This window comes from Sceloporus occidentalis, unplaced genomic scaffold, assembly GCF_023333645.1.
Source record: "Sceloporus occidentalis isolate IW3139 unplaced genomic scaffold, rSceOcc1.0.p SCAF_4, whole genome shotgun sequence".
Taxonomy (NCBI): domain Eukaryota; kingdom Metazoa; phylum Chordata; class Lepidosauria; order Squamata; family Phrynosomatidae; genus Sceloporus; species Sceloporus occidentalis.
In genome coordinates, this window is record NW_028316984.1 from 81,299,759 (window position 1) to 81,311,896 (window position 12,138).

Sequence of the window (12,138 nt, forward strand, 5' to 3'; positions counted from 1 at the left end):
GGCAAGGCCCGCCCTCTCAGGAATACTTGATTAGCATGTTCTCGGTGCTACAGGGAGAATCTCGCGGGAATTGGCCAGGGCGAGGGGTTACGAGAAAAGAACACTCCTCTAGGCCTCTGTGGCAACTCCTGGCAGAGGCTGGCCATAGAGTTGCGCTGGAGGACCTGCAGAGTCCTAGAGGGGTGGTCTCTCAGGTAAAAGTCTTCTCTTTCATGGGGGCCACGATGTGCCCCTCGCCCCAGAGCCCCGGGCAGGCAGGGAGCCAAGCCCTGGTCTCCAGAAGAGGAGTCCAGCACTCAAACCACTATAGGCCTACCCTATAGCCTCGACTATAAGGCAGCCTCAGCTTCTGGGGCCAAAATTAGGGATTTTGGTTTGACCTGTGAATAAGTCGAGGGTAAAATCTAGGGGCATGAGAGGGAAATGATACTGAAGATCTTTTTTTGGCAGGCATAACCCTCAAGGCTGGGTGGGAGAAGTGCTTCTTTGAGATGCTCTGAGAAGAGATTCATCCCTCGGCTTTCACCGGGGCATAAAGGTTAAAGGACAGCACTTACATTGACCCAGGTTTTTGGGGTCCATTTTCTGACTAAAACTTCTAGACTTATACATGAGTAGATACAGTATATACACACACATTACCTATGCAGTGGGCCCTTGTTATACGCTGGGGTTTGGCTCCAAGATCTCCCATGGATAACAAAATCCGTGTATACTCAAGCCCCATTAGATATAATGACAAAGCAAAATGGTCTCCCTAATAAAAAATGGAAAATCAAGGTTTGATATTTGAAATGTATACTTTTTTGAACATTTTCAAACCATGGATGCTTGAATCCGTGTCTAAAAAATCCATGTATAAGAAGGGCTGACTGTATATATATTATATACATACCTTCTGGCAAAAGGGCCTTTGAATCTAATATAGCAGCACAAGAGTAAACCCTGACTTCAATTAATAAAACAAAAGCGGCCAGGAAAGCAACAGTATATAACCTCAGATGATATTTGTGTATCTATAAAGAATACAATTGTGTGTATGTTGTGTGCCCGCAAGTCGTTTCTCACTTATAGCGACCCTAAGGCCACCCTGCCACTGGGATTTCTTGGCAAGTTCCTTAAAAGGGATAAAATCATGACTAAGAACCAGGGGTGACCAGAAGGAAGCTGCCTGCCCAGTATGCTGTTGCGAGTGTAGAACTAATGCAGTTCAACAGCACTTTAAATGCCATGGATCTTGGGATTTGTACTTTCGTGAAACATTTATAGACTTCCCTGCCTGAGCTCTAGTGTCACAGCAAACTATAAATCCCAGGATTCTATAGGATCAGGGTGACCAGATGTCTGAACTGCAAAGGGCAAGGCACCACAAAAAGAAAAATGTCTGGTCACCCTGCATAGGATGGAGCAGTGGCAATTAAAGCAGTATCAAGGCTATATTAAAGAAAAACGTAGGACATTGTAGCTCCAAACACTCCAATAAATATAAATGCATACTTCTTAGTCATGCTACAAATGGAGGACATTTTGAAATTCCTCCTGGACAGGAGGTTGAAATGGAGAACATGTCCTCTGGGCATCTTGCATAGGATGAAGCCATGGAAGTTATAAGTGCCGAACTATTACTTTTGCAGTGGTCTGGATCCCTGCTGAGCCAGAATAACCCACTGGGTGATCACACTCTCTCAACCTCAGAGGAAGGCAGGGCCTAACCCCATCTGCATAAATCTTGCAAAAAACACCCAGAACACTGAGGCCCAAAGTCACCCAAGGGATTTCCATGGCCAAGTTGGTTTTTGAACCCTGGTTAATTCAAATTAACTCACTGACTATTCTTGGATCAAATATGACTCTCTGCTAGAGTACTTGAGACAATTATGACTAAATGTGCAAAATCTTAGTTTTTCCTGAAGGCTATATATGTGATGTCAGGATACTACATTTTTCTACTTTACTAGCTCCAGTGTTCTGCATATGAAATGTTAGTTTATGTTAAAACCAGTAAAAACACTACATGAACAGGAACCAACAATTCTCTCGCATTACTTGAGCAACTCTCTTTTGGAAGAAAATTGTCAGTACAGCACAGGCAGGAATAGATGCTTCCAAAGAGAATTGGTGCACATAATGAATAAATAACAATAATTATTTTCAGTTTCAATTATCATCTTCCATAAAAATATCAAATAGCTCTTTCTATTTGTTCCATTCAAATTAGAAACATTTTCTCGCATGGAATGATGCACTATTTTCAGTTGTTTTGTTAAAAATTGGTCTGGAGGTTTAACAAAGCTTTCATTTTATTAAAGATAATTCCAAAATTGTCACAATAAATAAGACAACCATAGTGCTTATATAGTACAGTACAATGAATGCAATAATACAAAACAATTAAGTACAAAGATGATAGGAACATGCAATGTACAAACATCTTTTTTCATTACTGGAAATGAATGCCACCCAGCTCAGAACGGATTTTGTTGAAGCTTGATTTCCCCAACATATTAAAAAATATCTACCATCCCCTGGGTAGGGAATGGTTCGCAAGATTATAAAAAATAGAATTTGTAATAATAGCACCACCAGCAGTGCACAGGGATCCCCAGCCGATGTGCCAAAGCGAATGCTTCACATATCCTACATGCCAGCTATGCACATTAGCCTCAAGCACTGTTTCTGAAGTTGTCCCAAGAGCCACTAGGCACAAGGTGATTATGTGAGGTCACAAAACCAAGGCCATTTGCTAGTTTCGACGATATAGAAAATCTCGAGTTGACTTATCAACCTGGTTTTGGTAGGCTTCTAATTTGTCATGAACCTTCTGGAATAGCTGGAAGATTAATAGGAAAACAGTCATTTCCTGTTAACAGACATATCGTAATCACTAAGAATTCATGCCCCATTTTTATCACATTGATATTGAATTTGTCAGTCGGTCAATTTGCTTTTTACAACAATGCAATGGAATATTAAATACTAAGAGATCTGTGAGGGAGTGAACACATTGTCTTTTTTTTCACTTTCAGCAGTTGATGACACAGGTCAGGTTTTCGACAATTCCCTTCAAAGAGTGGGGGTTGAAAAAGCTACAGGCAGATTCACAGACTGGCTGTCAGTAAAGCTATAAGCTTCATACATTTCTTATGTAATGATAAAGTAGAAATAACCTTTTAGTAGGTTAGTTTTATAACAGTATTTCTCTTCTCCCCAAGCTAGGATTTGCTGCAGAAAACCTTTTATTTCCCTGCATTGATTCCTATTACATTCTTCAGAGGTCACAAGGAGTGCATGAGCTGTTATATTTTGCAACCAAAGCATTGTGGAGACAACTGTAATGCTTTTATGCCAAACACACAGGTCCTATTTAAGTGTAAAAAATCTTCACATGCATCTTGATCAGAAGCGCATAACAGTAGTGTTTAGATAGTCTTGCTTCATTATGCCAAAATAAGTCTGGGTCTTCGCAAAATTCACAATTAAACCAGGAAGCTTTTATTACCAGCTTCATAGAATAGAATCATAGAATCGTAGAGTTGGAAGAGACCACAAGGGCCATCCAGTCCAACCCCCTGCCATGCAGGAAATCACAATCAAAGCATCCCCAACAGATGGCCATCCAGCCTCTGTTTGAAGACCTCTAAGGAAGGAGACTCCACTACATTTCGAGGGAGTTTGTTCCACTGTTGAACAGCCCTTACTGTCAGGAAGTTCCTCCTAATGTTGAGGTGGAATCTCTTTTCCTGCAGCTTGCATCCATTGCTCCGGGTTCTAGTCTCTGGAGCAGCAGAAAACAAGCTAGCTCCCTCCTCAATATGACATCCCTTCAAGTATTTAAACAGGGCTATCATATCACCTCTTAGCCTTCTCTTCTCCAGGCTAAACATCCCCAGCTCCCTAAGGCGTTCCTCGCAGGGCATGGTTTCCAGACCTTTCACCATTTTAGTCGCTCTCCTTTGGACACGCTCCAGTTTCTCAATGTCCTTTTTTAATTGTGGTGCCCAGAACTGGACACAGTATTCAAGGTGGGGCCTGACCAAAGCCAAATAGAGTGGCACTATTACTTCCCTTGATCTAGACACTATACATCTATTGATGCAGCCTAAAATAGTATTGGCCTTGTTAGCTGCCACATCACACTGTTGACTCATGTTCAACTTGTGGTCTACTTGGACTCCTAGATCCCTTTCACACGTAGTTTCATTCAGCCAGTTGTCCCCCATCCTATATCTGTGCTTTTCATTTTTCCGCCCTAAGTGCAGTACCTTACATTTCTCCGTGTTGAATTTCATTTTCTTAGCTTTGGCCCAGTTTTCTAGTCTGTTCAGGTCATTTTGAATCTTGATCCTATCCTCCGGAGTATTAGCTACTCCTCCTATTTTGGTGTCATCTGCAAATTTGATAAGTATTCCCCCAATTTTGTCCTCCAAGTCATTGACAAAGATGTTGAATAGAACTGGCCCAAGGACAGAGCCTTGTGGGACCCCACTGGTCACTTCTCTCCAGGATGAAAAGGAGCCATTGTTGAGCACCCTTTGCGTTCGGTCGGTCAACCAATTACAAATCCATGTTAACAGTTGCCTTGTCTAGCCCACATTTTACAAGCTTGTTTGACTTCAAAACAGTCAAGTATATTAAAATAACTTCAAATCATTGTTTAATAGCCTGGCTTTTTCCAAAGGTTGGCTCACAATGGACAGGCTTCCTAGTTAATTATGGTTTGTCCAAAAGGAAGAACAAAGTGTTCTATTCACTAGGAAATGACTGCTGCAAAGTTCAGTTTAACCAAAAACTCCACAGTGCCCCCTCCCAAGGGCACAGCCAATTCTACACACAGTTGCCTTTGAAGAGCATCCAGAAACATTAGTTGGTGCAAGAAGCCAAGTGGCTCCTTGGCGCATAGTACTGATGTCTAAAAGATGCAAGTAAAAGATGTGCGCTGGCTGCCAACTGCTTTCCAAGTGCAACTGAGGATATTGATTTAAACCTTTAAAGCCCCATATGGCTTGTAGCTTGCTATCTAGGGAAGCGCTTGTTTCATTACAAATCTGTCCAGATGCTATCATGTTCAGGAGAGCCTCCTCATGAATATTATCACCTGTGGAAGCCTATTTGATGAGACACACAGGATAAAGCTTTTTCTTTTGTTGTTCCCAGATTGTGGTATGTATTCCTGTCAGTTATAATCCATGTCTCACTCATAATGATTTCATATGTGCAAAGACATATATCTTTTACATTTAGTCTTTTCATCATTCTGCATTCAATAGACAAATCCTGTTTTTCACTGGATGTACTTACCACCATATTATGGTGATTGGTTGCATTTTCTCCTAGAGCCTGAAGAAGCTGGTCAATTGCAGAATATGGAAGCCAAACTATTGGTGTTGTAGCTGACAATGGGAACTAAAACAAATGATAAAACATGTTTTATTACTTAACACTAACACAGTAGGGTGAAGAAACATCTCCAGTGTGACTTGAATAAAATTTGACACACAGAAGCAAACATTTGCCCACTATCAAAGGATAAGTTAAGTCAAAATTTCAAAGAATCTAAATTTTGAACTGAAATGTGAAAGTATTTCATCAGAATTATGGATTTGACTGGGAGCAACACTGCCTGAAGTGCCTTACCCCCCCCCCCCAAAAGGCAATGCAACAAAACTGTTTTTTTAAAAAAAAAAAAAAAAGGAGATAGCATGAGCTTCAGAACAATTCATACTGGACTTCTCTCTGTGGTGCAGGAGCCCTCCAAGAGTCACCTACTCCTTGTGCCATGCAGTACAAGGAGTTATTAAATCCTCTTGCCATACCACCTAGGTACGGTTCACATCATTATCATTCTAAATAGACCTTGGTTTGCTTTTGTTTTTAATCTGCCCATATATAGTAGGTTGAACTTGAGAAACATCAACTGTACCTCAATACCAAAGTAATCATGTCCTTTCCCAAGTATGGCATCTACATATTCCAAAACCAATTCTGCAGCTTCTTCCAAGAGGTCATAGTTCAAATATAAGCGGAGAAGTTCAGCAGCATCTACCTTCTGCAAGAAACAAATAAAACTAAGTAGACATTAGCTAATATTGCTGGTTTTATGCCAAGGCTGTATTCTTTTTATATGCAATCAGCATGATGAATGACCATGAACAGATCTCACTGCTGATGAGGTTTTCATGAATACAACACAACGTACAAAAAACACAGAGAAATGTAACTTCTTACAGAGATTAAATCCTACATTAATTTATGCTCGCCAAGAACAAATGGCTCTCTTATTTCTTGTGTTTAGGTCACTTTCCTGCCTTTCTCAAGACCCTCATGTTGCTCCTAATTTCCACCTTTTAAAATTCTGCAAGTGATTTCCTGTATTTGGCAAAGGCTACAAATAAACTTATTTATTGGGACAAAATCACTTTTAGTGGATGACCTATGCAGAAGCTAGATGGGGACGTAGGCAGCCTGTTGTACATCTTCCAGGATTTCAGTGGTCTTTGAAAGCATCAACTATGGCATCCTTCTGGTCTGTCTGGGATTCGGAGGCACTTCATTGTCCTATGTTGCTGGACATTCCCAGATGATAGTTTTGGGGAATTACTGGTCAACCCTTGGACATGGAGATTTTACCACCGCTACGCCCAATGCCAGGGGTCGGCAACCTCCGGCCCACGGGCCGGATGCGGCCTGCGGAGGCCTGGCGACCGGCCCCTGGCGGATGTTGCCGCCGCCACCCGTCACGGCTTTTCGCCGCTCTGGGCGCCGCCATTTTGGGCGAAAAAATGGCGGCGCCCCTAGCGGCCTCTGGGGCTATGGGCGCCGCCATTTTGCCGCCCAAAATGGCGGCGCCCAGAGCGGCGAAAAGCCGCGACGGGCGGCCGTGGGCCTCTAGGAGGCCTGCTGCCATCTCTGGGGCCCTCCAGGAGGGTTCCGAGGGCGGCCGCGGGCCTCTGGGAGGCCTGCTGCCGTCTCTGGGGCCCTCCAGGAGGGCTCCGAGGGCGGCAGGGGGCCTCTGGAGGGCACGCTGCCATCTCTGGGGCCCTCCAGGAGGGCTCCGAGGGCGGCAGGGGGCCTCTGGGGGGCCCGGTGCCGTCTCTGGGGCCCTCCAGGAGGGCTCTGAGGGCGGCAGGGGGCCTCTGGGGGGCCCGGTGCCGTCTCTGGGGCCCTCCAGGAGGGCTCCGAGGGCGGCAGGGGGCCTCTGGGGGGCCCGGTGCCGTCGCTGGGGCCCTCCAGCGCTGGCGGCCCCCCCAGCTTTTTTGCCGGTCTCTGACGGGGCCTGGGGCCCCGTCAGGGGCCAGCAAAGATGGGGAGGCCTGGCCCCCGGAGGGTGGAAGCTCCGCCCCTGGCATGCGGCCCCGCCACTGGAGGGTGGAAGCTCCACCACCGGCACGTGGCCCCGCCCCGGAGGGTTGAAGCTCCACCCCCAGCTTCGGTCCCCCAGTCGCCTGAGGGACAGCAACCCGGCCCCCGGCTCAAAAAGGTTGCCTACCCCTGCCCAATGCTGTCTAGCATCTACCCGAGGCTGTTAGGGGATTCTGTGTCATGTGTCTCCTATCACAAAGCTTTATTTTTTTCTTTTTAGCTGGTCCCACGAAAGCTATAAAGAATGTAAACTGCTGTTCAGGCACTGTGATGGAGTAATAAACTGAGGCTTAATCCGGAGAAGACAGAATTACTGGTCTGGAATCAGAAGCACAGCCTCTATGGGACAACGTTCCACAGAAGTGCAAGGTTAGCAACCCAGGAGAGCTCCTTCCTGGAGGCAACTTACCTAGACAATTACACATATAACTCTGCAATGCACTAAGTGATTTCAAGATATGATTATGGTCTAGTGGCTCAGGTGAGTCAAGACCTGTTTATTCCTCCAGGCCTTTTATGTATTTTAGCCCTGTCAACTATTCTCCATGTTTTTTTTAAAATCTGTATTTTAAAAATAACTTTTAAAGTTATTGTTTAAAGATTTTTGTTGTCAACAGTTTTGTGGAGAACAAAACAATGTGGAGAAAGGTATTTAACACTTTCCCTACTTGTTACTGCTTTCCTAACAAAGTGGAGTGGAAAGTTCTAATTTCATTTGTAACATAAGGAAATGCAATTTATGGTCAGACCTTAGTATCCATGAGGGGATCCATTCCATACCCCACCCCCGAAGTTATGAAAAAATGCAGGACCTCAAGTTCTGTTGTCCTTAATGGTGGCACAACATGTGCATGGCTGCTAGTCTGGCCACGTGCATGCACCACCATTTGGGACATCCACACATGCTCAAATCCGCAGATGATGAGGTCCCATTGTACTCCAAAGATAGAAATCTTCACTTTTTATTTACTAATTCTTAACTACCAAGAACAATTTGGGAGGTCAAGTTATAATGAAAAAACCACTGAAACATGCAATTTAACCAATAATGAGCCAACGTTGTCATCCATTTCCCCACAAACATAACTTAATTTTACACAAAAAATAAGCATTTACTTTGTAGCTGTTGATAAGCCAGTTAGGAAGTGGAACCCCATGAGACAGCAACTTGCTGATTACACAATGATGATATGGGCTGTTTGGACATTTGTATCTTTCCAGATAGGAGGATAAGAGGCGCCATGCTTCATCTGTTGCACTACAACACAATTAGAGTATTTTGTATTACATGCCAGCTACATATACATAGACAGATGCATACACATTTCTGCTGCCAGTGGAAATCTCCCTAGACCAGTCTATGCATTCTTTACAGTGGAATGTCTACTCTTCTATTCTTTTACATGTGTTTTGCTTGGTCTCTTTGAAGGAGCTAACTGCTATTATGTGATGGAACTCAAGCATCTAGTGAGAAATGTACAAATAAATAAATACAAATCCCATTTTCAGTTTTTTTAGTGTCTATATTACATGTTCCAAATTCCAGCTCTTTATTTTTCCTTTACTTTTAAAGTTCCCCAGCAATTTTGATACATCTCTAAGTCTTAACCATCTTTACAATTATTTTATATAGGCATCCAACAAGGAAAAGAAGAGGCTTCACTAGTCACATTTTTGCTGGGATCTGAAAATCCCACAGCTATTAGACATCCATCACTTAGGACTGAACATGCCTCTTCTAGAAGTCCTTCACAGGATAAGCTAATGTAATGGCACAGAGGAAGAGCCCTACTATCCTGACAGCCAATCCACATCAGTTCTATAATAGTGTACTTGGGTCTACATATTACTTCAGCATGCTAATGGATTCATCTTTTTTTTAACCTCAGTTTTTAGTTGTCTTGCCCTAATTTTTTCCTGTTTTCTTTGTTCACCGTAGGCCCATTAACTACAGCACAGTTATTCTTTCTTCTTCCTCCTCTTTGGTTTTAAAAAATCTTTTGCCTGATAAAGAAGCCAGTGGACCTTCAAAAGCTTGCATTATGAGTTTTGGGCATTCTGGCTGGCCAATAAAGACATCACTTCTTTGTACATTTTGTTTTATTTTGCTGTATGGCCCAGGACAGCTACTGCTGAATAAGTATCCTTGTTCATTAGCTTTGACTTAAGAACCTAGTGTCATGTTAATTTTATTATTAACATTTCTTCCAATGAGATCAAGGCAGTGTACATTCTAGCACACTTTATCCATACAACGACCTTGTCGGATAAGGCATAAGAAAAGAGAATGAATGCCCAAGGTTAGCCAATAATTTTCATGATACAGTAGAAGTACCACCTCCCAAGTTCCAGCAGTCTAACCACTATATCCCACTGGCCACTGCTGCATCTTTACTCTCATTTTGTTGTGATAAACCTGGTGTCTCCTCTACCCTTCACCTTGTTTCTTCTCTATCTTTTAATTTCCCGTTTTTTGTCATTTTAATTTTCAGTTCACCTCATCTAACTCCCCCCCCCCCCAAAAAAAAAAGTTTTTTTATGGAACCTTTGAAAAATAAAAGCCAAACCGCATTTACGATTTACAGTTATACCATCATCCATTATTTACAGAGTAAAAATAGAGGATGAAACCACACTTATCTATTGTGGGTGATGACACAAAAAATTTATGCAGGATTCACAGGCAGGGAAATCACATATTATTATGAAAGGACACAATCCTTAATGCGAGTTTTATATTTTATCAGCAAGAAACCTTCACTTCTGTATCAGCTGACAAAATACTAGCTTATTTCCCTGCAAAACACACCACATTACCTGGTTTCTTTCGTTGTGATGACTGAAGAGAACTGATTTGCAGCTAGCCAGTCCCAGGCTTCTGTCAAAGCTGCTTCCCCTCCAAACTGAAGTTTAATACATCTGAAACATGGACAACCAATCATATAATTTAAAATATTAACTTGACCTTTTTTAACATGAGAAGCAGATAAGAAATAAATATTGTTATTTTAAATAAAAGAAATCATTTTTGATTTTGTTTCACCAGAGATATTAATAAATAGTGTTATCCCATTTTAATTTCACAACAATCTGTAGAAATGGTAATATGGACAAGGCTTCCCGAGGAAAGATTTGAACACAGATCTTATGAACAAAGGAAGAGCATGGTTGGCCTGGCCCCAAAGCCTACCAGGCCCAGTATCCTGTTCCCCAAGTGGGCAAGCATGATGAAAATACTACCTTATCATTCATGTTCCCTAGAAATTACTTTTAAGATATTTATCATCTTATCTATTAATTATTCCATTCTAGACTTACGTTTTTACTTAAACAATGGAAATTCCCAGCCCTTTTAGAGCTCATAGACATATTTTGAGGAAAGGCTGGTATTCTCATTCTTATTATATTCCACCTTTCCCCCAATACTAGGATTTGAGGCTGCTGACAAACTTGTAAAACCAATTTAAATCAAAACGTATACAAAAATAGGCCCTCTCGCTTATTCCCAACAAACATGGGAAGGTGGTTGGACTGAGAGAAGAGCCTTCCCATTTTAGAGCGCCTAAACCCATATAGGGAAATATAGTCCTTCAGATAGCCTGGACTTACTAGGAGCACCTCTGACTTTTTGGGATTAAGCTTCAATCTGTATATTGTGCATATCCAACTCTATGATGACCCTCTCCATGATTTCTTCAAGTCCCTGAGCATTGCTAGAGTGGACATGAGGGAGGCAATGAAGTTGAAAAGGAGCCAGAGCCTTGACATCAGGAGTCAGCAAGGCAATAAGACAATACTGGCAGGTCAGTCCCTGTGGCAGAAGCTTCAGATGCAGTGATGGGGGGTATGCAGATTTGAATGGCCTGCAGAGGATGAGGTAGGGGCCACATGGTGGTTCCTCATAATTTTGACATGTTTGATCACTGGCTTTTGAGGTTTGCAGGAGGAGATTCTTGTAGATTTTACCAAAGCCTTCCCTACTAAAATACCCAAAGCTGTCAGTCAGGAGGAACACAAGTGAGGTGAGAGGGACAGAAAGAAGGGGGAAGAGGCAGACAAAACTTAGATCTTGTGTTCAATGTTATAACAAGTGATTATTAAGCAAAACAATCCAAGGATTTTTGAGCCTTTCAAAAGCAGAAGTGGCAAAAGTAAGCATTTAAATTTATACACAAAAAATGTTAAGCAGAAATATCTCATTGACAGTCCAATCTTTTTCTCAGGGCAAAACTCTATTTACAGCCTAAGAAATTGTTTTAATGCCAGGCTATATGATTTCAACTGAAACATTATGCAGATTCTTCAAATTTATTTTAAAGAAAACACATTTGATAAAAACAATTCTTGGTATTCAGCACTCATATCATGTACATGAAGAAACTCAGTAATTTGTTACATACTTGAAAGTAAGTCCTTCAAACACAGGTTTTAAAGAAAGGTTGTAGGTCTGGCAGAGAGAAATGGCTGTGTCAAAGAGGCCAGCCTGAACCAGCAGGGTAACCAGCTCCTTGGGGGAAGAGTTTCCTGGGTAGATAGTGAGATGGGAGAATACACATGTTCAGATTTGCTGGTTAACAAGACTGACATGTAATTATACATTTCAAGCAATAAAAATCATTCTCAGCTTCCAAGCCAGTCATAACTTTAGACACAAAGTAATGCAACATTCAGTTATCATAGATGAAAAACAAAACTCTCTATTTCTGACTGCTAGGGGGAACCAGGCCCATTGTGGGTATAAGGACCCAGAATCTTGTTGCTGCACATACCTGTATACAG

At 42.2% G+C, this 12,138-nt stretch overlaps 1 protein-coding gene across 2 annotated transcripts in view; it reads right to left on the reverse strand.

Moving 5' to 3' along the window:
* Window positions 1-2,282: 2,282 nt before the first annotated feature.
* The window catches only part of NUP160 (nucleoporin 160), a 49,598-nt gene continuing 39,742 nt past the window's right edge, over window positions 2,283-12,138 (reverse strand). For both annotated transcript variants that reach the window (XM_089520526.1, XM_089520527.1), the window contains 6 exons: window positions 11,760-11,883; window positions 10,177-10,278; window positions 8,476-8,617; window positions 5,921-6,046; window positions 5,299-5,403; window positions 2,283-2,830 (listed from right to left, as the gene is read on the reverse strand). In XM_089520526.1, the coding sequence (XP_089376652.1) occupies window positions 2,744-2,830; window positions 5,299-5,403; window positions 5,921-6,046; window positions 8,476-8,617; window positions 10,177-10,278; window positions 11,760-11,883 (686 nt within the window). In that variant the 3' untranslated portion in view covers window positions 2,283-2,743. The remainder of the gene's footprint in view (window positions 2,831-5,298; window positions 5,404-5,920; window positions 6,047-8,475; window positions 8,618-10,176; window positions 10,279-11,759; window positions 11,884-12,138) is intronic.